The 26,721-nt window shown below is 41.7% G+C and overlaps 1 protein-coding gene across 2 annotated transcripts in view; it reads right to left on the bottom strand.

The window, feature by feature from the left end:
• IPO9 (importin 9) overlaps window positions 1–26,721 on the bottom strand; it is a 54,946-nt gene that overhangs the window by 9,528 nt on the left and 18,697 nt on the right. For both annotated transcript variants that reach the window (XM_007522086.3, XM_060178534.1), the window contains exons 5-14: window positions 21,518–21,606; window positions 20,654–20,740; window positions 19,170–19,289; window positions 18,960–19,060; window positions 18,720–18,778; window positions 17,493–17,644; window positions 15,432–15,530; window positions 13,583–13,689; window positions 11,398–11,537; window positions 6,300–6,459 (exon numbers count right to left, since the gene is read on the bottom strand). In XM_007522086.3, the coding sequence (XP_007522148.1) occupies window positions 6,300–6,459; window positions 11,398–11,537; window positions 13,583–13,689; window positions 15,432–15,530; window positions 17,493–17,644; window positions 18,720–18,778; window positions 18,960–19,060; window positions 19,170–19,289; window positions 20,654–20,740; window positions 21,518–21,606 (1,114 nt within the window). The remainder of the gene's footprint in view (window positions 1–6,299; window positions 6,460–11,397; window positions 11,538–13,582; window positions 13,690–15,431; window positions 15,531–17,492; window positions 17,645–18,719; window positions 18,779–18,959; window positions 19,061–19,169; window positions 19,290–20,653; window positions 20,741–21,517; window positions 21,607–26,721) is intronic.

Raw genomic sequence — 26,721 nt, 5'->3', positions numbered from 1 at the left:
ATGCCGGTCCTTGAGCTTTGCGCCACCTGCGCTTAACCCGCTGTGCTACCGCCCGACTCCTGACACCACCATTTCTATGCTTTCTAATGTAGTTCAGCTTTGCTATTTCCTATAAAAAAATAGCTCACTGGGACAGTGTACCTGCTTTGTTATGTGCACAGCCCAGGTGTAAGCCCGATCTCCACTGCACTGAAGCAAGTTTTGGTGCTGTGACCTCTGTCTCTCTTTCTATGGCTGTCTGTCAGTCTACCTGAAAAAGTTGGCTCAGGTAGTGAAGCCCTGGTGATAACAGCAAAAATATTTCTCTCATCCCTCTGCCACTTCCTTTTGAAACTTAAAAATTATTAAGATATGTTAACTATTTCATTTCCTCAGACTGCTGTGTTAGACACATTACTAAGGGGTGTGTGTATGTGTGTTATTTGGGGAAAACTGGGAATACTGTATATATTCCTAATTTTTTCCAAATAGTTACAGTATTTAAAAAATATTTTGAACTTAACCATTACTTAAGGCTACTTATTGTCACATTATAAAAAATTGTTTTGAGGGGGTTGGGCGGTAGCACAGTGGGTTAAGTGCAAGGACCAGAGCAAGGATCATGGTTCAAACCCCTGGCTCCCCACCCGCAGAAGAGTCGCTGCATAGCCGGTGAAGCAGGTCTGTAGGTGTCTTTCTCTCCCCCACTCTGTCTTCCCCATCTCTCTTGATTTCTCTCTGTCCTATCCAACAACAACAACGATAAGCAACAAGGACAACAAAAGAGAAAAAATAGCTACCAGGAGCAGTGGATTCATAGTGCAGGCACCGAGCCCCAGCAATATCCCTGGAGACAAACAAAAAATTGTCTTGAATTTTTCCATCCTAAAATTAGATCAATTCATGTAAATGTTCTAGTGCACATTTCTAAAACTGGAGTCCTGTGGCTGGGGAAAGAGCTCCAATGGTAGAACACTGGACTTTCATGTCTGTGGTTCCTATTTCCACTGATGGAATTGCATTTACTGGTCTCTCATGTGAAACTCACATTCTCACATGTAATAAGTCAAAGACTGGTGTACTATTATTTGTAAAATTTGACATTTTATGTAATAGTTCTACATTATTCACTCAGTCAAGAGTGGCACTGCCTGATGTTCAATGCGGTGCAACTATTAACTACATTGTCTAAGTTTTTACTATTGTTTAATTCAGAATAGTAACAAATTAAAATTAACCAAACACACTGTATCTGCATGTTAAAAGGACAGACTGTTAGGATAAAAACAGTTCCTAAGTCCGCCTCAATACTTGTTTTGTTCTAAGTGTTTCATAACCATGCTACTTGTATCAGTTGCTAGGTTCAAAGTCTCACAAAGGTCTGAAATTGTGGGCTTAGAGCTCAGATTTACTCACAGACTTTTTATTCTACCATTTTTGACCTATCAACACCTTTTTTCAGTACCACCTTGCTCACAGTGGGTTATATACGCTGAATCATCTTTATATTCCAGGAGTAAACCCCATATCATCATGTGTGATCCTCTAATGTGCTTTTGAAATCTGGTTTGATAGAATTCTGTTGAGTCATTTCTGAACTATATTTATCAGGAATATTGGCCTGCAGTTTTCTTTTTCTTCTTTTATTGGTGCATGATAATGAAGTTCCATTCTTTTTTTTTTTTGCCGGGTTATTGCTGTTGCTTGGTGCCATCACTAAGAATCCACTGCTCCTGGCGGCCTTTTTTTTTTTTTTTTTAAATTGGACAGGACAGAGAGAAATTGAGAGGGGAAGGGGAGATAGAAAGAGAATGGTCTGAGAGGTGGCACAGTAGATAAAGTGTTGGATAAAGCTTGAGAAAGCATGAGGTCCCGAGTTCAATCCCCAGCAGCACATGTGTCAGAGTGTTGTCTGGTTCTTTCTCTCTCTCCTACTATCCCTTTCATAAAAAGAGGGGGGAGAAAGATAGACTTTCTTTCTGCAGACTTGCTTCACTGCTTGTTGCTTGTGAAGTGTCCGCCTTGAAGGTGGAGAGGCAGGGGCTCAAACCTGGATCCTTGCACTTAGTACTATGTGTGCTTAATCAGGTGTATGCCAGGCCTCACTCCTTTCTTTCTTTTTTTAAAATATTTATTTATTTCCCCTTTTGTTGCCCTTGTTCTTTTTATTGTTGTTGTTATTGATGTCGTCGTTATTGGATAGGACAGAGAGAAATGGAGAGAGGAGGGGAAGACAGAGAGGGGGAGAGAAAGACAGACACCTGCAGACCTGCTTCACCGCCTGTGAAGCGATTCCCCTGCAGGCGGGGAGCCGGGGGCTCGAACCGAGATCCTTTCGCCAGTCCTTGTGCTTTGCGCCGAGTGCGCTTAACCTGCTGAGCTACCGCCTGACTCCCCACTCCTTTCTTTTTAAATTTGGTGGTAGAGAATTAATTCAGGACTCCACATAAACTCATGTGATACTCCCGGTCTTTCTATTTCTTTATTTTATTTTTCAATCTTTCTTTCCTTCTTCCTTCCTTCCTTCCTCCTTTCCTTCCCTTCCCTCCCCTCCCCTCCCCTCCCCTCCCCTCCCCTTCCCTTTCCTTCCCTTCCCTCCCCTCCCCTTCCCTTTCCTTCCCTTCCCAGAGCACTTATCAATTCTGGCTTATGGTGGTATGGTGGATAGAACCTAGGACCTTGGAGCCTCAGGTATGAGTCTTTGTACAATTATTATGCTTTCTACCCCCACTCAATTTTCTATTACTTATTCCTTCTTTCTACCTACATGCCTATCAGGAGAGAAAGGAGTGAGCAAGAGACAGACAGAGAGTACAAACACCTCCCCACCATCAATGGGCTCCCATGTAGTGCCAGGGCTTGCATTCAGTGCCTCACACACAGAAGAACATGTTCTTTACATGCTCTGGTAGCAACTGCCTTATAAAGGCACTGCTGGGGTTGCTCCCTCCTCTTCAATTTTTGAGAAGAGTTTGAGAAATAAATCAACAAATATATATATATATTTGCCACCAGGGTTATTGCTGAGGCTCAGTGCAGGTTCAACAAAGCCATTGCTTTGGCTTTTCTTGGGTGTGGGGTGGGAAATAGAGACAAAAAAAAATTAAGGGATGGGGAGATGGGGAGAAAGAGAGACACCTGCAGCACTGTTCCACCCTTATTGAAGCTTCTGCACTACAGGTAGGGTTCATGGGCTTGACTTACTCCTTGAGTAGTAACATCTAAGAAGTCAGAAAATAACCTCAAACTATCCGATTTCTAAAAATAATCTAGATCCAAAGTAACTAACAAGTCTCAATATTTCTTTTAAAAAATCTGTTCAAATTCATTAGTAAGTGTCTCATTTCAGGCCTTTCTCTCTAAACAAAAAAATTCAACACATAACCCTTCCCTCTCACCCCTTCCACATACACTAGGGTTATCACTGGGGCTTGGTAACGGCATGAGAACACTATTCCAGCACCCATTTCTTTTCTTTTTAATAATGATAGAGACAGAGAGAAACAGGGAGACTAAGAGATACCTGCAGCCTTCTCCACTGCTCATGAAGCTTTCCCCTTGCAGATGGGGACCAAGGGCTCGAACCTGGGTCCTTGTGCATGGTAACTTGTATACTTACCAGATGCACTACAACCTGGCCCCTTTACCCCTATTTTTTAAATCAAACTTTTAAATTTGGTTTTGAGGTACCCTGGTATGTAGGACTATACATATTTAAGAAGTACAATTTCACACTTCTTCAAAATATGTAACCACATCACATGACATTTCCATCATTGGGGTGCCCAAAGGAGAAAAGAGAAAGGGACCAAATACTTATTTAAAAAGACTAGTGTAAGGATCCTGGTTCGAGCCCCCGGCTCCCCACCTGCAGGGGAGTCGCTTCACAGGCAGTGAAGCAGGTCTGCAGGTGTCTTTCTTTCCCCTTCTCTGTATTCCCCTCCTCTCTCCATTTCTCTCTGTCCTATCCAACAACAATGACAGTAATAATAACAACAATAATTATCACAACAATGATAAAACAAAAAGGGCAGTGGTCCAGGATGTGGCACAATGGATAAAGTATTTGACTCTCAAGCATGAGGACTGGAGTTCGATCCCCAGCAGCACATGTACTAGAGTGATGTCTGGGTCTTTCTCTCTTTCCTATCTTTCTCATTAATAAATAAACAAAATCTTTAAAAAACAAACAAAAGGGAAAAAAGTAGCCTCTAGGAGCAGTGGATTCGTAGTGCAGGCACCGAGCCCCAACAATAACCCTGGAGGCAAAATAAATAAATAAATAAAGCCAAGAACTTCCCAAACTGAAATAGACTCTCAGAAGCAGGAAGCTCTAAGAGTTATTTTAAAAAATAAACCCACACCTAAGCTTGAGAAGATATGCAGTAATTTAAAAAGTTCATTTTCTTTTCATGGAGGCTTTTGATGATTCTCATTTTTTTAAATAGTTTTTATTTGTTTTAATATTTATTTTCTCTCTTGTTGCCCTTGCTTTGTTGTTGTAGTTATAATTGTTGTTGTTATTGATGTCATCATTGTTGGATAGGATAGAGAGAAATGGAGAGAGGAGGAGAAGACAGAAGGGGAGAGAAAGACAGAACTGCTTTACCACCTGTGCAGCAACTCCCTTGCAAGTGGGGAGCCGGGGGCTCAAGCCAGGGTCTTTAGGCCAGTCCTTGTGCTTTGCGTCACGTGCACTTAACCCACTGCGCTACCACCCGACCCCCTCAGTCTCTTTATTGATCTGTGTTGGTCTGTTCAGATTTTTAAAAAAAATATATTTATTTATTCCCTTTTGTTGCCCTTGTTGTTTTACTGTTGTCATCATTGTTGGATAGGACAGAGGAAAATGGAGAGAGATGGGGAAGACAGAGAGGAGGAGAGAAAGATAGACACACCTGCAGAACTGCTTTACCGTCTGTAAAGCGACTCCCCTGCAGGTGGGGAGCTGGGGAGCTGGGGACTCGAACCGGGATCTTTACCCTAGTCCTTGCGTTTGTACTACCTGCGCTTAACCCACTGCGTTACCGCCCAACTCCCCCTCCCCCCTTTTTTTTAACCAGAGCACTGCTCAGCTCTGACTTGTGGTGGTGCAGGGGACTGAACCTGGGATTTTTGGAGCCTCAGGCATGAGAGTCTCTTGGCATAACCATTATGCAATCTATCCTTGCCCCAGATTTCTATTTCTTCATGATTCAGTCTGTATGTTTCTAGAATTTATCCATTCTTTTTAAACAATTTTTTAAAATATTTGCTTATGCCCTTTTGTTGCCCTTGTTTTATTGTTGTAGTCACTATTATTATTATTGATGTCATTGTCATTGTTGGATAGGACAGAGAGAAATGGAGAGAGGAGGGGAAGACCGAGGGGAGAGAGAAAGATATACACCTGCAGACCTTTTGGGAGTTGCAGTAGTGCAGTTGGTTAAGTGCACGTGGCACAAAGTGCAAGAACCGGTGTAAAGATCCCGGTTCCCCACCTGCAGGGGAGTCACTTCACAAGTGGTGAAGCAGGTCTGCAGGTTCTATCTTTCTCTCCCCCTCTGTCTTCCCCTCCTCTCTCCATTTCTCTCTGTCCTATCCAACAATGAAGACATCAATAACAACAATAATGACTACAACAACAATAATAATAACTACAACAATAAAACAACAAGGGCAATGAAAGGGAATAAAATAAATTAAAAATAAATAAATGACTGGTTGACGCACTATCCACTAGGACACAGGTTTGTGGCAAAAAGGTAGACTAGATACGAAGAAGGTAAAATTGGAAGGCGGAGGGTAGACAGCATAATGGTTATGCAAACAGACTCTCATAGCTGAGGCTCCAAAGTCCCAGGTTCAATGCCCCACACCACCATAACCTAGAGCTGAACGGAGGTAAAATTAGGAAACTAAAAAAGCAGGGCTTCTAGGTCACATTTTTCCCAACTTGGTTTCTTATACAGAGGCAATCAATCAACAAAATGACCTGGGACGATTTTGTTTCAACGACTTATCACTGTGCACCTCTGAAAGTTATGTTTCTTAGAGCCTCGGGGTCTTCCTCTTTTCAAGAAGGGAGTTGGCCTACATTATGCCAATGTTGGGGTGAATTTAAAGGACACAAGAAGCCAAAGGGACCAAGTATCTTTGGCATTCACAGCAGCCATGTTCCTGATGTGGCTTCCTTTCTTGTCCATCCAACATTTATTCTGCAGGAGTGCTTCATCTGAAATGTCCAAACACAGTCCACTAGAAAACTTGTTTTGGGACATCTACTCTGAGTAATTGTCTCTTAAAATAGAGTTCATGTTGCCCGAAGGTGGCAAACTCACCCCCAGATGGCTCTCACAGCAGAAATGCGAACAGATGGCGGTTGGGTCTCGTGGAGACCACTGACTGTTGCCTGGAGGAACTGCTGGATCAATTCAGGGGACATGGCAACAGTGAACCGGCTGGCAGCCCAAAGTGCCCGGCCCAAGAGGAAAGGAGACACTAGGAGAAAAACAAAAAGACAATTAGGGCTTCAGTGGTAAAGGTTTCTGCTGCTTTGTCTTTCTTTCTTTCTTTTCACCTCAACTTATCTGAGAGGAAAACATCATTTTATAAGACAAAACCTCAATGGCCTATGGGTACAGAAGCATGTTCTTAGTTTAACTTTTCATTATCTGCAAAGCAGATCACAAATGGGGTTTTCTTAGACTTGGTATCCCTGTTCACATCCTGAGCTCTCGTTATGCCTTACCTGCACTACTACTCCTTCCTCTAACTGCTTTCCCCACCACCAGTTTGTTCCTACTCTTAAAAGAGTTATTGGGCCATAAATTACAGCTGCCATTCTTTCATTTAAAAATTGTCAATGAATGCCACAGTTCATTAAATATAGAACAATATAGGTAGAGTGGCATTCAAGATCCCCTAAAAGCAATGAGTCTAGAATCACTAAAGATTTTCCTTTATTCCTTCTTAGTAAACTCTCATCGTACGAACATCTTTTTTTTATTTTATTTTATTTATTTATTCCCTTTTGTTGCCCTTGTTGTTTTATTGTTGTGGTTATTATTGTTGTCGTCGTTGTTGGATAGGACAGAGAGAAACGGAGAGAGGAGGGGAAGACAGAGAGGGGGAGAGAAAGATAGACACCTGCAGACCTGCTTCACCGCCTGTGAAGCGACTCCCCTGCAGATGGGGAGCCGGGGTTTGAACCGGGATCCTTATGCCGGTCCTTGTGCTTTGCGCCACCTGCGCTTAACCCGCTGCACTACAGCCCGACTCCCCGTACGAACATCTTATTTCACTACTTCTTTGCTTTGTCTATATTACAAGTCAGTATATCCACCTTTCCTCATATTACCTAGCTCATCTCTAAATTAAGCAATCCCAACCGTCTCTGTATCATTTAATACTGTCTTTAACTTTATTGTAAGCCAAGTGGATTGGATTATCCATGTGAACTATCTTGTCAGCTCTTTATCTATTTTTTAATTTAATATTCCAATCACTGGTATAAGGATAACAGTCAGTTGCTTTCTAGAAGCTGCTTTAGAAGAGTCTATAGTAATTCAGTCTCTCAAAGGGCTCAGTTTAGATACAAAGTTCTTAAGAACTATAGAATCTGACAAATTATGTCATTATAATAATTGTGTACTAATTTATGTAATATAGAAAAGCAGTCCTCAAAGTATGGCCCAGAGACTACTTTGAGTCCAAAAGTTAAGATTCTTTTCCTTTCCTTTTAATATTTTTATATTTATTTAAAAAAAATTTTTTTTTATTCCCTTTGTAGCCCTTTGTTGTTTTATTGTTGTAGTTATTATTGTTGCTGTTATTGATGTCATTGTTGTTGGATAGGACAGAGAGAAATGGAGAGAGGAGGGGAAGAGAAAGACAGACACCTGCAGACCTGCTTCACCGCCTGTGAAGCAACTCCCCTGCAGGTGGAGAGCCGGGGGCTTGAACCGGGATCCTTATGCTGGTCCTTGCACTTTGTACCACGTACGCTTAACCAGCTGCACTACTGCCCGACTCCCATTTTTAATTTACTTATTCCCTTTTGTAGCCCTTGTTGTTTGATTGTTGTAGTTATTATTGTTGTTACTGATGTCGTTGTTGTTGGATAGGACAGAGAGAAATGTAAAGAGGAGGGGAAGACAGAGAGGGGGAGAGAAAGATAGACACCTGGAGATCTGCTTCACCACTTGTGAAGCGACTTCTCTGCAGGTGGGGAGCCAGGGGCTTGAACCAGGATTCTTAAGCCGGTCCTTGCACTTTGCACCACCTGTGCTTAAACCACTGCACTACCACCCAACTCTCAGTTATTATTTTCATAGTAACACCAAGATATTACTGGTCTTTTTCATCTTTCATTGTCATTCTTTTTGAACATACAATGGAGTTTCTCAGAGGTTACACAATGTACACAATCATGGTTCTGAAAATTAATAGAATGTGCACTTGTAGAGGCCAGGTGGTGGCACATCTGGTTGAGTGCACATTACAATGCGCAAAGACTCAAGTTCAGGCCCCTGGTCCCCACCCACAGTGGGAAAGCTTCACAAGTGGTGAAGCAGGACTGCAGGTGTCTCTGTCTCTATCCCTCTCTCTATCCCCCTTCCTCTTGATTTCTGGCTGTTTCTATCAAATAAAGATGAGATTTTTAAAATAAAAAATGTGTACATGTACTTCTTATATTTAAAAAAACTGCTCAGGTCAATAATTTCTAATATGCTCAACTGCTGACATGTAAACTCAATAAAATCTCTCTGGTGATAATATTTAAGAATAAAATGGGGTCAGGTGGTAATACACTTGGTTGAGCACACAGGTTACATTGCACAAGAACTAACCTAGTTCCCAAGTCCCCAAGTCCCCAGTGCCCACCTTCATGAGGGAAGTTTCATGAGCAGTGAAGCAGCACTGCAGGTCTCTGTCTCTCTGCTTCTCTCTCTCTGCTTCTCTCTCTCTCTCTCTCCCCCCTAGCTCCCAAATGGTTGACAGAGAAGTTATTAGCAGTGCCTGGCAGTGGAGCTCTTGGTAGAGAACACACATTACCATGTGTGAGAACCCAAACTCAAGTCCTTAGCCCCACCTGCAGGGAGCAAGCTTCATGAGGGGTAGAACAATGTTATCAGCTTCTCTTTTTTTCTACCTCTCTCACTCTCCCTGGAGGAGGAGAGCAGGAGGGAAAAGGAGAAGAAAGAGGAGGAAAAGGCCACCAGGAATGTGGAGTTGTGATGTAGGCACTGAGCCCCAGTGATAAACCCTGGTGCCCCCCCCCCAAAAAAAAAAAACTTTTTGTGGGCTATAAGCAAGATAATAAAGACTACATATTAAACTTTTATTTTTCTTTCTTTTCTTTTCTTTCTTTTTTTAAAAAGATTTTTATTTATTAATCAGAAAGATAGGAGAAGAGGGAAAGAACCAGACATCATTCTGGCAGATGTGCTGCCAAGGATCGAACTCAGGACCTCATGTTTGAAAGTCCAACGCTTTACCACTGCAGCATCACCTCCCAGACCACAACTTTTCTTTTTCTTTTTTCCTTCCTTCCTTCCTTCCTTCCTTCCTTCCTTTCTTTTTACCGGAGCACTGTTCAGCTTTGGCTTATGGTGATGTGAGGGATTGAACCTGGAACTTTGGGGTCTCAGGCATGAATCTGTTTGCATAGCCATTATGCTATCAACCTTCCGCCCCATATTAAAATTTTTCTATACTTAATTTTTGAAGATTCTTTGCTGGGACACAATCTGTAAGAAGTATCTTTGAGAAATTCTTTTTTTTTTTTAAGACTTATTTTTTTAACTCAGCTTCTTTATTATTATTTATTCCCTTTTGTTGTAGTTATTGTTGTTGTTATTATGTCATCGTTGTTGGATAAGACAGAGAGAAATAGAGAGAGGGGGGGAAGATAGAGAGGGGGAGAGAAAGATAGACACCTGCAGATGTGCTTCACTGCTTGTGAAGTGACTCCCCTGTGGGTGGCGAGCTGGGGGCTCAAACCGGGATCTTTACACCAGTCCTTGCGCTTCGCAGAACGTGCACATTTGGGAAATTCTAGCACATTCATACAAAACATAAACATTGAATGCCTAGACTATGTCGTCGGCTATGAGACACACAGATGTGTCAGATTCAAAGAGCACATTCATTGACTGTAGGATATAAGCACAGAGTGAAAAAGCATATTCCCAATCTGAAAGTGGCTGTCCAACAGTTGTTTTTTTAATATTTATTTATTTATTCCCTTTTGTTGCCCTGTTGTTTTATTGTTGTAGTTATTATTGTTGTTGATGTCATCATTGTTGGATAGGACAGAGAGAAATCGAGAGAGAAGACAGAGAGAGAGAAAGAAAGACACTTGCAGACCTGCTTTACCGCCTGTGAAGCAACTTCTGTGCAGATGGGGAGCCAGGGGCTTGAACTGGGATCCTTAAGCTGGTCCTTGCGCTTTGCACATGTGATTAACCCGCTGCGCTACTGACTGACTCCCACTGTCCAACTTTTTAATTTTATAATGCCAAGAATGGGAGTGAGAGAGATTTCCTGTAACAGATTACATATTCAGAACTGCAGTGAAAATGTTTTCAAATGACTTAAGCTACTTCTCTCTCTTTTTTTTCACTCCAGGGTTATTGCTGGGGCTCGGTGCTTGCACTAGGAATCCACTGCTTCTGGAGGCTATTTTTTCCCCTTTTGTTGCCCTTGTTGTTTAACTTTGTTGTGATTGCTGTCTTTGTTTTTGGACAGGACAGAGAGAGACTTAAGCTACTTCTATGTCTACCCTATGAAGGAGAAAAGTGAATAGACTGACGAACAATGGCAAAGACAGCACTTCAGTGATGCAGACTTGGCTCTAAGGGTGAAACAAGATGGGACAAGAGCAGAAACAATGCAGCAGGAAAATTTACATAGCGAGAAAATAATTCTTTAGCTATGTACCTTCACTGCTATCTGAAAAATCAGTTTAAACCCAGTAAACAATTAGTTGACAAGGACAAGAGAATGGAATGTTTTAATTATGTGGATGCTGGCTGAGAACAAAGTTTGAGGGGAAAAATGACAGGAAATCAACAGGAAGAATCGGCTTGACAAACTGCCTGAGGGTCTTCTGAATAATGAGCAGAATGCAAACTAGAATTCAGGGTAGACAATCAGATTTGCATTCTATCCAAATACCAAAGCAGCCATCATTACCAAGGAAACATAAATAACAGGGAAGAAAGATTTATGAACTAGGCAGTATGTAGTCTCTTAGTTGGTGAAGCTTGAGCAGCTGGCTGCTTTAGAGATTCAGATGAGTCCATACATTAAAGTGGAAAAGAATGCTCGCCCAAAAGACACAGAATACCTGGTGTGCCTGAGTCAAAACTATGTGGTTAAGTTGCTGACAAGTCTAGAAGCCTTCCAGAACCCTGGCATTATGCTGAGATATACCTGAGAGGTTGAGGTCTGCAAGGATGACGCTGGTGAGGAAGCCGTGCATGTCAAAATGGATCCTGCCATTTTTCACACTGTCCGTGATGATGGACTTCACTGAGCCAAGGGCAAGCATGCATGCCTCGTGGATCTTCCACCTGTGAAAGGGTTGATACCAACGTCTGATAAAACAATCCACACCAACAAAATGATAAATATGTGAGGAGAGAGGAGTCTGGAAAGGGATGACTCCAAAAGGCTATTTACCTGGTATTCCAATCTAAACATATCTCAGCTAACGAGACTGAGCTTTATGAAAACAGGATTCTTCTAATTAAAGACAAAGTTAAGGAAACTCTATGAAAGTTCCTTACAGAACTCTCAGCAATTCTACCTTGGATACTTATCTAAAGAAAATGAAAACACTAGCCCTTGTTCAGTGCAGTATTATTAAGAATAAACAATATATAGAAATAACCCAAGTGTTTATCAATGGATAAAGGAAAAAAAAAATGTCACACACACTGGAATAAGATTTGTGACAATATGGGTGGACCTTGAAGGTGTTATGTTAAGTGAAATGAGACAAAAAAAGACAGCTACTACATAATCTCTCTCACTCACTCAATAAATAAATAAATAAAAGAAAAACCAAGCTCACAGACAGAAAACAAATCAATGGCTGTCAGAGGCAGGCTGAATGAATTGAGTAAGGGGGAATGAAAAGGTACAAAAAAAAAAGAAAAACCAGTTCAGGCAAGAATTGAAAAACGAAGTTGAAGGAGACACTGTCTTCAGCCTGGTAACACATCCTTAGAAGATTTCCGTATTTTTATGAGGGGAGGAGAGATCAGCGCTTCACTCTGGCATATATGTTGCCGGGGACCGAATCCAGGGCCCTGTGCTTGCTAGTACTGCACTCTACCCACTGAGCCATCTCTTCAACTGCTAAGACATTTCTAAGTGTGTAGTTATGACTAGCATTGCCAGAACTCAAGGGAAACTGGCTAGAACTATACCACACAACTTTTTAAGAGGGTGACTGGTGGAAGCCAGGTAGTACCGCAGCAGGTCAAGTGCACATGGCGCAAAGCACAAGGACAGGCATAAGGATCTCGGTTCGAACTCCTGGCTCCCCACCTGCAGGGGAGGGTCGCTATAACATAATGGTTATGCAAAGAGACTTTTATGCCTGAGGCTTCAAAATCTCAGGTTCAATCCCTAATCCCACCCTAAACCAGAGCTGAGCAGTACTCTGGTAAAATGAATGAATAAAATATCTTAAGAAAAAAAAAAAAAGAAAAGAAAAGGTACAAACTTTTAGCTAAAAGATAAATAGGCCTGGTGTATTGCACCAAAGGAAGGACTCTGGTGGAGGAAGAGGTGAAGAAGACCTGGGGTCCTGGTGCGTGACAGTGAAAAGGACCCAAGTTGGGGTGAGAGTGTTTTGCAGACACCTATCGTAGGGAGATGAGGAACTGTACCATGTGTCAGTAACTGTGCTGTAGACCAGTTATCCCCAACAAAGCAGATACTCCACAAATAAATAATCCATGGAAGAGTAATGGAAAATATAGCATCCATAAATAATTTTTTACTGTACACTTGAAAGCTGCTACGAACAAATACATATTTCTTGGTTGTCATGGGGATTTCACTGCTCCAGGCTGACTCCTTAGACAGCTACCTGTATGCAGGTAGATAGGTCGATGATAGATAGGTAATAGCACCAAAGTTTTCCCCAATGCCAGTGTGCCACATGCTACACTAGGGACTTGAGCCTGGATCACGTGTATGGCATAGTGGGCGCCCTCCCACGTGAGCCACCTCATAGCCCTCCTGCTAAGAGTAAATCTTAACTAACTACTAGACTTCTAATGGCAACCATATCATCATACATACATACAAATACTGAAATATTTTATACACCTGAAATCACACCATTTATATATTAATGCCATATTATGTGCGTTATGCTAATTATACCTCAAAAATCAAGTCAAACACAGAATCAAAATAATACATCCTCCTTTTCAAGGCCTTTTAAAAAGAGGTTAAGCAAATTAATTAATTAATTTTAAAAAAAGGAGGTTAACGAAAAGCCCATCAGCCAACTATGTTAAGGCTTAGGAGAGCATTCATTTACTTCACAGCTAATGCCCATAACTGAGCCCTACAATGAGGATCTGCTGCCCACTCATACCAGTGCTCAGTGCCGCTATTTTTGGTTTGCTCAGCTTCTTGTAAATGTCGAGTGGCTGCAGCAGCCAGGGCTGCTGCGCTCTCATTCTGGAAATCTGTGGCCACAGCCTAGGGACAAGGAAGAGTGGTTAATACAGCTGTGCAAATCAAACCCAATTTAACTGTTGGTTCCATTCAAATCATATGACTGAAACTTTTACAAGAACTTGATGAGACTTGATTAGGCATACTAAATATGACCACCATCAGCTCCAAGTGCCTAATGAAGTTGAAGTAATACCTCTATTTCTCTCTCTCTCTCTCTCTCTATTTTTATTGGACAGAGATAGCCAGAAATTGAGAGGGAAGAGCATGATACAGAGGGAGACAGAAAGACACCTGCAACACTGCTTCTTCAGCAAAGTTTTCCCCTGCAGGTGGGTGCCAAGAACTCAAACCTGGGTCCTTGTGCATCGTCGTGTGTGCTCAACCAGGTGTGCCACCACCTGGCCCACATGCCCCTAGTTCTCTAGTTCTCAGGCACTATAGAGCCAGCCAGTTGCTACTTATTTCTAGATTTAGCAGAGTAAAAATGAGCAATAACAGATTCAGTTCTGGATGACAACAGATCACATATTTATTTTCTGGGAACCTGACTGCGGAGAAATCAAGATCATCTACCAAGTGGAACAGAGTGGTCTTTCATAAGTGCCCTAGAGATACTAAAGGGGTGGTCTGGGAAGTGGCGCAGTGGATAAAGCACTGAACTCTCAAGCATGAGGTCCTAAGTTCGCTCCCCAGTGGCACATGTACTAGAGTCATGGTTCTTTCTCTCCTCCTTTCTCATTAATAAATAAATAAAATTTAAAAAAGAAAAAAGATATACTAAGGGGGGGGAAGGTGGTGGCGCATCTGGTTGAGTGCATGTGTTACAATGCACAAGGACCAGGGTTCAAGCCCTCGGTCCTCACTTGCAAGGGGAAAGCTTCACGAGTGGTGAAGCAGTACTGTAGGCCTCTCTCTCTCTCTCTCTCTCTCTACCTTCTTCTTCCTCTCAATTTCTGGCTGCCTCTATCCAATAAACAAACAAACAAAACTAAAGAGGCCAGGTACTTAGCTTAGTGGTAGAGCACATGCTTTGCATGGATGAGGACTACTGACATTCTTCCCCCCGCCACTCCCACCCAAGAAACCTGAATATGAGATGTGATTCACCAACAAGAGCAAGCCTCCCACCTCAGACAGAAAGAGGCATCTTCTTCATGGAACTTCAGCCTACAGATGAGTCTATGCTCTAGTCAGAGCCAAAGAAAACAGAAGCAGATTGGATGCTCATCTCGGTAATCTGCTTTTAAAAAAGACTTGCCAGCGCCAAGGGTGGTGGCTCAATAACTCAAGTGCTGGACTTAAGGCATAAAGTCCTGAGTTTGATCCCCAGCACAGCATGTGTAGAGTGATTCTCTGGTTCATTTTCTATTTCTGTGTCTCTCTCTTTCCCACCCCCCATCATTAATAAAGAAAAAAAGATACTGTTGACTGTAAACCATTAATGCCCCCAATAAAGAAAAGAAAAAAAAAGATTTACCAGGCTATGGTTTGGGTGGATCAAACTAATGTTTTGGATTCAACTATGCTTACTCATTTAAATACGTTGACCTTTGAACAGTCTTCTACCTTAAACTTAGCTGTAAATCAAAACTATCAGTAATGACTTCAAGCTTATTTGAAATGATCTCTCATTTCAGAATATGAAATAAAGTTATTCACCAACATAACAGTGTTCAGCTTCAGTTAGGTGTTTAGAAAGAAAAGGAAAAACTTAAGTGACAGATTTGGATTATTTAATTCAAACAGTAAGGCCGGCCTCTTACCAGCAGTAGATCTTGAGCTGCAATCCTGACAGTATAAGAGAAAGTATCATCATCTTCATCTTCCACAAACTGCTGGGGATTGGCCGTCCATACTTTAATCTGAAAGGACCATGAATTTAGGTCTTTGTGATACTGTCAATTTGGTTCACATGCTCCTTGTCATCAACTGACAGATCTCAACTTTTTTTTTGTAATCTTGAATAGAACCCTAGCCTCAAAACTCTTCATTGTAATATATAAGCAAATCTTTACCAAGAAATGCTAACTTCTGGGGCCAGGTGATGGCACACCTGGTTGAGCGCATGTGTTACTGTGCACAAGGACCCAGGTTGGAGCCCCTGGTTCCCACCTGCAGGGGGGAAAGCTTCATGAGTGGTGAAGCAGGGATGCAGTTGTCTCTCTTTCTCTTTCCCTCCCCCTTCCCTCTCAATTTCCTGCTGTCTCTATCCAAAAAAGAGGTAATAAAAAAAAATTAAAAATAGAAAAGAAATGGTAATTTCTCTAACATTTTATTTTAGAATGGGGGGGCTGATTATTAGCTCTCTGCTATTATCAATCAGCTTTTTATACTTGACAGATCGATTTTTTGAATACATTGAGACATTTAATGTGAATGTCACGTCAATTCTTAAGCTATTACAATGAGAGGTATTACAGGGAATATTTTAGCCTTTTTTTTTTTAATTGCCACCAGGGTTATCACTGGAGCTCAGTGTTGGCACTACAAACCACTGTTACCAGGAGCCTTTCTTTCCCACCCACCCCCTTTCTCCTTTCTTCCTATTTTAATTAATAGGACCGAGAAACTGGGAGGGGAGAGAGAGGAAGAAAGAAAAGGAGACACCTGCAGACCCGCTTCACTTCTCCTGAAGCATCCCTGAAGCAGATGGGGAGTGGGGGCTGAACCCGGGTCCTAGTGCATGGTGACATGTGTGCTTAACAGGTTATGCCACTGCCTGGCCCTCAATATTTTAATTCTCGTTTCTGGAGTCAGTGAAATAGCTCACTTCAGTAGTGTGCTGCTTTGCCACTCTCGTAAGACCCAGGTTTGAACCTGGTCTCCACTGTATTGAAGGAAGTTTTGGTGCTATGATCTCTTTTACACACACACACTCTGTGTCTTTCTGCCTGTCTCTAGGGGATAAAAATCCTTTCTGGCCTAATTATCCACCAACCAGGCTAATCACTTAATCTTTTTTTTTTAATATATACGTTTATTTATTTTCCCTTTTGTTGCCCTTGTTGTTTTATTGTTGTAGTCATTATTATTATTGATGTCATCATTGTTGATAGGACAGAGAGAAATGGAGAGAGGAGGGGAAGACAGAGAGGAGGAGAGAAAGATAGACACCTGCAGACCTGCTTCACCGCTTGTGAAGCGACTTCCCTGCAGGTGGGGAGCCGGCGGCTTGAACCGGGGGCTCCAACCAGGATCCGTACACCGGTCCTTGTGCTTTGTGCCATGTGTGTGTGCTTAACCCGCTGTGCTACCGCCCAACTCCCATTACTTAATCTTTCTATTACACTTTATGAAAAGTTCTTCTAGGGGGTTGGGCGGTAGCGCAGCGGGTTAAGCGCATGTGGCGAAAAGCGCAAGGACCGGTGTAAGGATCCCGGTTCGAGCCCCCAGCTCCCCACCTGCCGGGGAGTCTCTTCACAGGCAGTGAAGCAGTTCTGCAGGTGTCTATCTTTCTCTCCCCCCTCTTCTCTCCATTTCTCTCTGTCCTATCTAACAACGACGACATCAATAACAACATTAATAACTACAACAACAATGAAAAACAACAAGGGCAACAAAAAGGGAAAATAAATAAATAATATCAGGTTCTTTGCATTTGTTAATGGTTAAAGTATTCTGAAGTCCAGTCAGTTAGTACAGGAGTTAATAAAGCCTCAACACCCAGGGATTTGGCAAAATTACATCAAAGCTCTCCTAGAACTTCACATGAAGCAATTTTCCTGGAGCCTATTTTTGGAAATAAATTGTTCTCTTGGCCTACATCTCCCACTGAAATTGTACTTCCCAAATATAAACTGTAAGTCGCCCCAAACACCACTTACCTGCTCCTCAGTGATCTGCATGTACAGGATAATGTAGTAAATCAACTCAGGCAAAGCTTTCTTAACAGTGCTTTTGAATTTGCTATTTTCAAGTAGAGCGTGGACAAATTCGAAAATGCTAAAGACAAGATTTTCAAAGCCCAGGACTTCACCTACAGAAAAGACATGGCAGAAAATCTAACAAAAAGACATGGTTGCTGGAAATAGAGATATCTTAATAAATCAATGAGTTAAGTATTCATTAGTTACCATCCCAAGGGAATGGAAGAAAGGGCTGAGTAATCACAGAAATGAACTTTGATAGTAAGTTATTTTTCAACAGAAAAAATCAGAACACTGAATATATCTTTAGAACATCTATCTTTCATCTAAAATCCAGAAATAGAAGCACAATCACTTAGTACACCAAAATTGAAAGAGGAAATGTCAAAAGCAGACTGAATTTGATAGCCTTTACATAGTTTCTTCCAACTGAAAAATTCTGATTTTTAAAAAATTTATGCAAATGCTTGAGGAACAGATTAATTTTTTTATTTTTTAATATGTTTATTTATTTATTTAAAATATTTATTCCCTTTTGTTGTCCTTGCTGTTTTTTATTGTTTTAGTTATTATTGTTATTGTTACTGATGTCATCATTGTTGGATAGGACAGAGAGAAGTGGAGAGAGGAGGGAAAGACAGAGAGGGGGAGAGAAAGATAGACACCTGCAGACCTGCTTCACTGCTTGTGAAGCGACTTCCCTGCAGATGGGGAGCCAGGGGCTCAAACTGGGATCCTTACGACACTCCTTGCACTTTGTGCTACCTGCGCTTAACCCACCGCATTACCACACAACTCCCTAAACATTTTTCCTTTAATTTTTTTTTTATTATCTTTAGTTATTGGATAGAGACAGAAATCAAGAGGGAAATAGGTGATAGAAAGGGAGAAAGACAGACAGACATCTGCAGCACTTGCAAAGCTGTTCCCCTCCAGGTGGGGACTGGGGCTCAAACCCAGGTCCTTGTGTATTGTAACATGTGCTCAGTTGCGCCACCACCCAGCCCCCAGATTTTCAATTTGTAATTTCCCCACACACTAAATAGAAACTCAAGTAGAAAACTCATTTAAAAGAGTGGCGCTTCTAAATCACAGTTGTGTTATTTTTTTTCCCATCTGACTTTTCTTTTCCTAACCCTCTTGATTTTTCGGTTAAAGATACTTTTGTAAAGTTAAGTTACATACCATCGGAATCCACAGGATCTTCCACTTCCTCTGTGTAATTGACTTCTGTCCTCACATAAGTATGATGAAGAGTAAAGAAACAGAATTTGGAGTCTACTTTACAACAAATTATAAATTCTAACTACGAGGAGATATTTTGAAAACCTCGCTTAAAGAAGAGCAACTAACCGTATGCAAGACCCAGTGCTAGCCTCCCAACCAGGGGTGGTGGCAGGTCCCCGAGCTTTCTAGAAAGGATATAAAGCTGCACTCTCGGTCAGCGTGTTCCAGACAATAGGCAGAATCTGCTGCATGGAGGACACCATGTGCTTTGGGAAATTTTTCACCAGGGCTGTCACTGCCTGAAAAGATAAAGAGAAAATACTCAAGAGTTACAAGTGATACAGTGGGGAAAAAAATCACATCACTCGAATAATCAAACTACAAGTATCTCCACTGTAGTAAGGTTACCTTCAGGACTTCCATCTTAAACCCACTGTCAGATGTGGGGCCATCTGGTATCTGGAGGGCCTGAACAAAGGCCTCTGTAAACTGCTGCACCACAGGAAAGATCAAGACTTTGGCTGCGCCCTGACAACAGAAACTGAGGTCAATATTGGGCATTAACAATTGTCTTCAACGCACATATCAGAAACACTGAGATTAGAGACACCAGGATATATCTAGGCTCCAGTTCCAACAGAAGGGTATAGTCGAGAGTCGGGTGGTAGCGCACTAGGTTAAGTACAGATGGCGCAAAGTGCAAGGACCAGGGTAATGATCCTGGTTCGAGCCCCTGGCTCCCCACCTGCAGGGGAATCACTTCACAGGCAGTGAAGCAGATCTGCAGGTGTCTGTCTTTCTCTCCCCCCTCTGTCTTCCCCTCCTCTCTCCATTTCTCTCTGTCCTATCCAAGAACGAGGATATCAATAACAACAATAGCTATAACAATAAAACAAGGGCAACAAAAGAGAATAAATAAATAAATATAAAAATAAATAAAGTTTTTTAAAAAAGAAGGGTATAGTCTTTGGAGGTACTACAAAAGTTTCATATTTTCTTAACACTTCCAGTTTCTCACCCTGATTTATTTTCTTTTTAAAATATTCACTTAACTGAAGGGGGGGGTAGGATACTCTATATGCTTTTAGCATATGCATTGCTCGGGATCAAACTCAGGACTTCATGTCTGAAAGCCCAACACTTTCTCCACTGTGCCACCTCCTGTGCTGTACTATGATTTTCTTAGAAAGTGATTATACATGCCTAATTTTTCATCCTACTTCTAAATCACCAGGACTAGTGATTTTCAGCTACTTTGTTTCACATAAGAGGAGTAAAGAGGTGGTCGGGCGGTGGCGCAGTGGGTTAAGCACATGTGGCGCAAAGCGCAGGGACCGGCTTAAGGATCCCGGTTAGAGCCCCCAGCTCCCCACCTGCAGGGGAGTCGCTTCACAGGCGGTGAAGCAGGTCTGCAGGTGTCTATCTTTCTCTCCCCTTCTCTGTCTTCCCCTCCTCTCTCCATTTCTCTCTGTCCTATCCAACAACGAATTGCGTCAATAAGGGCAATAATAATAGCCACAACGAAGCTACAACAAGGGCAACAAAAGGGGGAAAAAATGGCCTCCAGGAGCAGTGGATTCATGGTGCAGGCACCGAGCCCAGCAATAACCCTGGAGGAGGCAAAAAAAAAAAAAAAAGAAAAAAAAAAAAGAGGAGTAAAGAGTAGTAAAGTTCTGGGTAAGGGTTAGTGTGAAAAGAATGCAAGAAAAAAAAATTAGAATAAGGCCAAAACAAAAAAAATAAGCTATATACCAATGAAAATTTTAATCACCAAGTTAAATCTATGCTATAAAGCAAAGAGCCATTGTTTTGCCTGTAGTGGCAGACACTAAAATGCCTAGTAAAGAGTGGTAGTTAATAAGATCAGTTACTGAGCCCATAGGTTAGCTTACCTTTTCCAGTTCCTCCATGTTACAGATCATATGGGCACAAGTGGTAAAAATCTCCACAGCGCGGGAACGGGTTCGAATCCCATACACCTGGGGAGAGTAAGAGCACAGATAAGAGACTGCTGTGTGTATGCAGCAGTCCCCCCTCCCCAACCCCCCAGCACTGCTCAGCTCTGGTTTATGATGGTACAGGGGACTGAACCTGGGACTTCAGAGAGTCACAGGCATGACAGTCTCTTTTCATAACCATTATGCTAGCTACCCCCTGCACTGCAGCAGTTTTGAAAAACCATTGAATCCTGACATGGAACTAGATTTCTCAGAGATGAGAAATGTCATCCACTTGAGTCTGCTCAGGAAACAGACGGCTGCAATTCAGAGAGTCAGCAGAATCATGCCAGGATTTACTGGAATTGGTCTTGCATACTGATCTCTGCAGGGTGGTATAATTAAAAACATTAAGTAGGGTAGTGCTTATAATTCCATCAGGGTCAGTGTATTTCTTTCAGAATAAAGACTTTTGGCTGGGGGTGGGGGTGGGCAGTGAATAGGGAAGCTAAAGCACTACCCACCCTGTATGTACACTTTACTGTTAATGAAATATCATTCAAATACATCAAATGAATATATATTTATCAACATAGCACAAAGGCACTAGATAATTATGGAGTATAGGATGCCCAGAGGTTTGAAATATGAGAAGAAATATTGTAGCAACTGTACTAGAGGCTTATGCTTGTAGTTTATACATAAAGGTAATCTGAAGAACCATGCAGATTCAGAGATTTCTGAGTTTTCCCAGTGGTGCTGGCTGACCAATGTCTGAGCAGCTCTTACTGCTGTAATCGTGGAGCTGGGATCGCCTACCTCGGCCATGGTGAAGATCTTATACATCTCTGGGAGAATGACAGGAGCAACAAGTGGCATCTGTGTGTCTGTTACTTCTCGAGTGAATTCTACAAAGGAGAAAGTAGAGTTTCTAAATACTTCTCTTTTTAAATAAAAACATTAAGTGTGAAAAAATATTAACGACTTCCATGAGGAAGTTCCCGACTAGCATACATAGAAGGACACTGGCCTGGTGGCCTTCTCTTAGGGAAAGAAAATCTGCACTAGTTACTGACAATTTGTTAGAAGAGGAAAGGAAGCAATGTGGAGAAAAGGGAAAACTACTTAAGATCAAGAAATCAAACATACATATTAGGGAAAAAATTAAAACAGACTTGCATAAAAGTTCTTGGAAAAAGTCTGGATTCTTCTAATTCCCGCCCAAGTATCAACATTCAGGTGGATGTTGAGGTCACTTGCCTTTAGTTCCATTTTTTTAAAAAATAATTTTAAATTTATTTATTTATTTTCTCTTTTGTTGCCCTTGTTTTTCATTGTTGTTGTAGTTATTGTTGTTGTGGTTATTGATGTCATCGTCGTTGTACAGGACAGAGAGAAATGTGTGGGGGGGGACAGAGAGGGGAGAGAAAGATAGACACCTGCAGACTTGCTTCACTGCCTGTGAAGCGACTCCCTGGCAGGTGGGGAGCTAGGGGATCACTTTAGTTCTATTTTAAATACTCTTCCTTGGCAAGCTGCTTTGATTCACATAAAATATGCACAGACTGGGAGTCGGGTGGTAGCACAGTGGGTTAAGTGCATGTGGCGCGAAGCTCAAAGACCAGCATAAGGATCCTGGTTCGAGCCTCCACCTGCAGGGGAGTCACTTCACAGGCGGTAAAGCAGGTCTGCAGGTATCTATCTTTCTCTCCTTCTCCTCTCTCCATTTCTCTGTGTCCTATCCAACAATGAAGACATCAATAACAACAATAATCACTACAGCAACAATAAAAAACAAGGGCAACAAAAGGGAAAATAAATTTAAAAAAATAAAATAAAAATATGCACAGACTAACTAGGCTTCAGCTCCATTCTGTATATGTTACTGATGCCAGAGAATGACAGTGTTTCATTGGAAAAGAGACTCCCTGCTCCCCGCCATATGAATGCGGCAAAAGCAACCTATACATGGAGTGAAACATGAAGAAGAAAAATATTGATAATAGCTTTTCTTTATTATTATTACTATATTTATTTATTTATTTGGATAGAGACAGCCAGAAGTTGAGAGGAAGGGGAGACAGAGGGGACATCTGCAGCACTTGAACCTGAGTCTTTGCACCACCCAGCCCCTTTTTTTCTTTCAATTCCAATCGTTTCTTCCTGAGGAATAAATCTGAGCTTTGAATAAGAAATAAGTGTCCTATTTAGAAACCCCAAGAAATCAGTCCTAACAACTGTGATGGACAGAATATTAATGAAAACAAGTTTTGGCCGGTAAGACAGCACACCTGGGAGAGAGCCTGCTTTACCAAGCAACCCAGGTTCAAGACCCTAGCATGCCACATAGAACACTAAGGCATTGGGGGAAGCTTCAGTGCTTGGGTGTCTTTCTCAATCTGTGAAAAAGTTGGCCTGAAGTAGTGAAGCAGCCCTGGTGAAGATGGGGGGGGGGGAGGAAGGGAGGAAGGAAGGCAGGAAAGAAGGAAGAGGAGGAAGGCAATATTACCAATAAAAAACAAATCTTATGAAAGATTTGGTATAGCTTAATTTTACCAATCAAGTGCTTAACCACATTTTAGGTTCTCCTGTCATCAATTAATCAGTCATTTCTGGTAGTCCCAATTTATTATTTTACAGGCTTGTATCCAAAACAATTCTTCTGAGGTCACTTAGTAAGTCAGAAAAGGCTTGGGACACCATCAATGTTTCAATTTCTGATATTTGAAACTGAAGATTCGGTTTATGCATCAAATACAATCCTTGGCTGGAATGTTTAAATTTCCTTCACTCTATTACCCTCAGTAAGTCTTCCTTTAAAAATTTAAAAGAGGGCAGGGGTAGATAGCATAATGCTTATGCAAACAGACTCCCATGCCTGAGGCTCCAAAGTCCCAGTTTCAATACCCTGCACCACCATAAACCAGAGCTGAGCAATGCTCTGGTAAAAAAAAAAAAAAAAAAAAAAAATTAAAAGAGAAATGTTAGTAAAGGGAGACCGGTATAGAAGATTAATCCTGAAGTTCTATTCTAATGATTTTCCAATCATAGCTCCCAATCATTGCTATGTTCATGTGTGCCTGAGTTGCTGTGGTCAGAGTACAGCTGACCCTCACTTGAAAGTATGTGGAACAACTATTTGGGGAAAGGACATTGAGTGTTAGCCATTCTGAATCTGTTGACTCCATTACAAAAAGATGCATATTTCTCCTGAAGTTCTTCTATGTACTCTCACTGAATATTAATTTTGTTTCTTAGTCACAACAATGAAGGTTCTTCAGTATCCCAATTCCAATGAACATGAAACCATCTCCTCTTTTTAGATTAACAAATCTAACCAACCAACCAACCAAACAAACAAATAAACCAAACCTGAACTTTGTGAGGGGAAGCAGGAAGGGAGCAGGCAATGTCTGTGAATTGACATTCTGGCACCATGAACTCATGCAAAACTTCTACTGAGAAGAGTGTGATGAGTCATAAAAGAGAAACCAGGGAAGCAAGATCTGAGTAAAGAATGCTTTGATCTTTTCTGGTAAGCCTGCTCTACATCCTACTATAGATAACCCCTAAGAATTTAGAGTTCAAAAAGGCAGCTGAGGTATGGGAAGGAGGCTTTGAAATAAAAAGAGAGTGGGAGCCAGGCGGTAGCGGTAGCACAGTAAGTTAAACGCACTGTGGTGCAAAGTGCAAAGACAGGCGTAAGGATCCAGGTTAGAGCCCTGGCTCCCCACCTGCGGGGGGCGGGGGGGTCGCTTTCACAGGCAGTGAAGCAGGTCTGCAGGTGTCTATCTTTCCCTCCCTCTCTCTGTCTTCCCCTCCTCTCTCCATTTCGCTCTGTCCTATCCAACGACGACGACAGCAATAACAACAATAATAATCACAACAATAAAAAACGGGCAACAAAAGGGAAAATAAATAAATAAGTAAATATGAAATAAAAAGAGAGATTTGTTTTTGAATGCAGTACTGATATTATCTATTACCAATATTTTGCAGACTAGTAAAATTATGCCTAATATCAAGCTTGGTAAGGTGAGAGTAAAAAAAAAAAAGTAGAAATGGTACTTATGATTGGCATAAAGAAACAAAACGAACAACAACAAAAAGACCACTTCAGGTAAGACAGCAAAAAACAGAGACAGATAAGAAGTGGCGGGCAGCCCGGGTGGGGGTGGGGGCGGGGGGTGGCACAGTGGCTACAGCCACAAACTTACAAGCCTAATTCTGGCTTATGTCAGAATGATGTTGTTTCTCTTTCATTAATCAATAATAGACATATTGTGGGGGCCGGACAGTGGTGCATTCAGTTGAGCACACTCATTACTATGCTCAAGGACCTGGGTACGAGCCCTAACTCCTCACTGCAGGGGGGAAGTTTCACAAGTGGTTAAGTAGGTCTACAGGTGTCTATCTTCCCCATTTTTTTCAATTTCTCTGTCCTATCAAATAAAAATCAGAAAGAAAAAAATTTATTTATTTATTTACTTAATTTAGGATAGAGAGAAATTGAGAAGGAAGGGGTAGACAGGAAGAAAGAGAAACACCTGTATCACTGCTTCACCAACTCATGAAGCTTCCCCCTTACAACTGGGGCCTGGAGGCTTGAAATCAAGTCTTTGCACATGGTAGCATGTGTACTCAACTGGGTTTGCCACCACCCTACCTATAAACACATTAAGAAGGAGGACGGGGAGATACAGGAGGGACTTCTACAATTTTTATGAACAGAAGAGAAATAAATTTTCTTTCTTTTTAAATATCTTATTTATTTCATTTGAATGAGAGAGATACAGAAACCCGAGCAATACTCAGCTCTGGCTTATGGTGTCAGTGATTGAACCTGTGATCTCAGTGTCTTATGCATCAAAGTCTTTTGCATCACTGTTATGCTGTCTCCCTGGTCTGATCAAAGATTTTTTTTTTGCCTCCAGGGTTATTGCTGACCGGGGCTTATTACCAGCACTACAAATCCACTGCTCCTGGTGGCCACCCCCACCCCCTTTCATTGATAGGACAGAGATAAATTGAGAGGGGAGGGGGAGATAATGAGGGAGAGAAAAAGACACCTTCAGACCTGCTTCACCCCTTATGAAGCATCTCCCTTGTAGGTGGGGAGCAAGGGGCTTGAACCCAGATCTTTGCACAGGCCGTTGTGCTTCATACTATATGTGCTTAGCTGGGTGCAACACTGTTCAGCCCCAAAAAGAGAATTTCTAAAAGACCAGTAGAAGCTGGTTAATGTCCAGGTAAGAATTCCTTGATGGCCAACCAGAGTTGAGACTTTTTCTAGAGGAAAGAGGCAAGGAAGAACTTGTAGGAGACTGGGACACTCAAGTCACTTATCAGGAATATGTGACAACAGATTCTGTGAGAGGCCGACAGATTACTCATGCTGAGAAAAGATATCCAAAATATCTCCTTTGTAAAAGTTCACATGTTGTTACCACTTTCTCAGAACAGAAAAAAGAAATCACAGACTCAAAGCTAACCATATGAAGGTTACCTACATTATTTTAAGCTTTTTTTTTAATTTTTAATATTTTCATAACTTTGTCCAGGCTAAGTTGAAAAATAATATAACTATATAACTAATATATATATATATATATATATATTATTTATATATAACTATTCTTTTTTTTTTTTCCTCCAGGGTTATTGCTGGGCTTGGTGCCTGCACCATGAATCCACCGCTCCTGGAGGCCATTTTCCCCCCTTTTTGTTGCCCTAGTTGTTGCAGCCTCGTTGCAGTTATTATTGCCATTGTTGACGTTGTTTTGTTGTTGGATAGGACAGAGAGAAATGGAGAGAGGAGGGGAAGACAGAGAGAGAGGGGGAGAGAAAGATAGACACCAGCAGACCTGCTTCACCGCCTGTGAAGGGACTCCCCTGCAGGTGGGGAGCCGGAGGCTCGAACCGGGATCCTTACGCCGGTCCCTGCGCTTTGCGCCACGTGCGCTTAACCCACTGTGCCACCCCCATATATAACTATTCTTATATATTATATATATCTATAAAAA

The sequence above is a fragment of the Erinaceus europaeus genome, chromosome 19, assembly GCF_950295315.1.
Source record: "Erinaceus europaeus chromosome 19, mEriEur2.1, whole genome shotgun sequence".
Lineage (NCBI taxonomy): Eukaryota > Metazoa > Chordata > Mammalia > Eulipotyphla > Erinaceidae > Erinaceus > Erinaceus europaeus.
The sequence above is the reverse complement of the archived record's forward strand: the minus strand, read 5'-3'. Positions and strand labels throughout refer to the sequence as shown.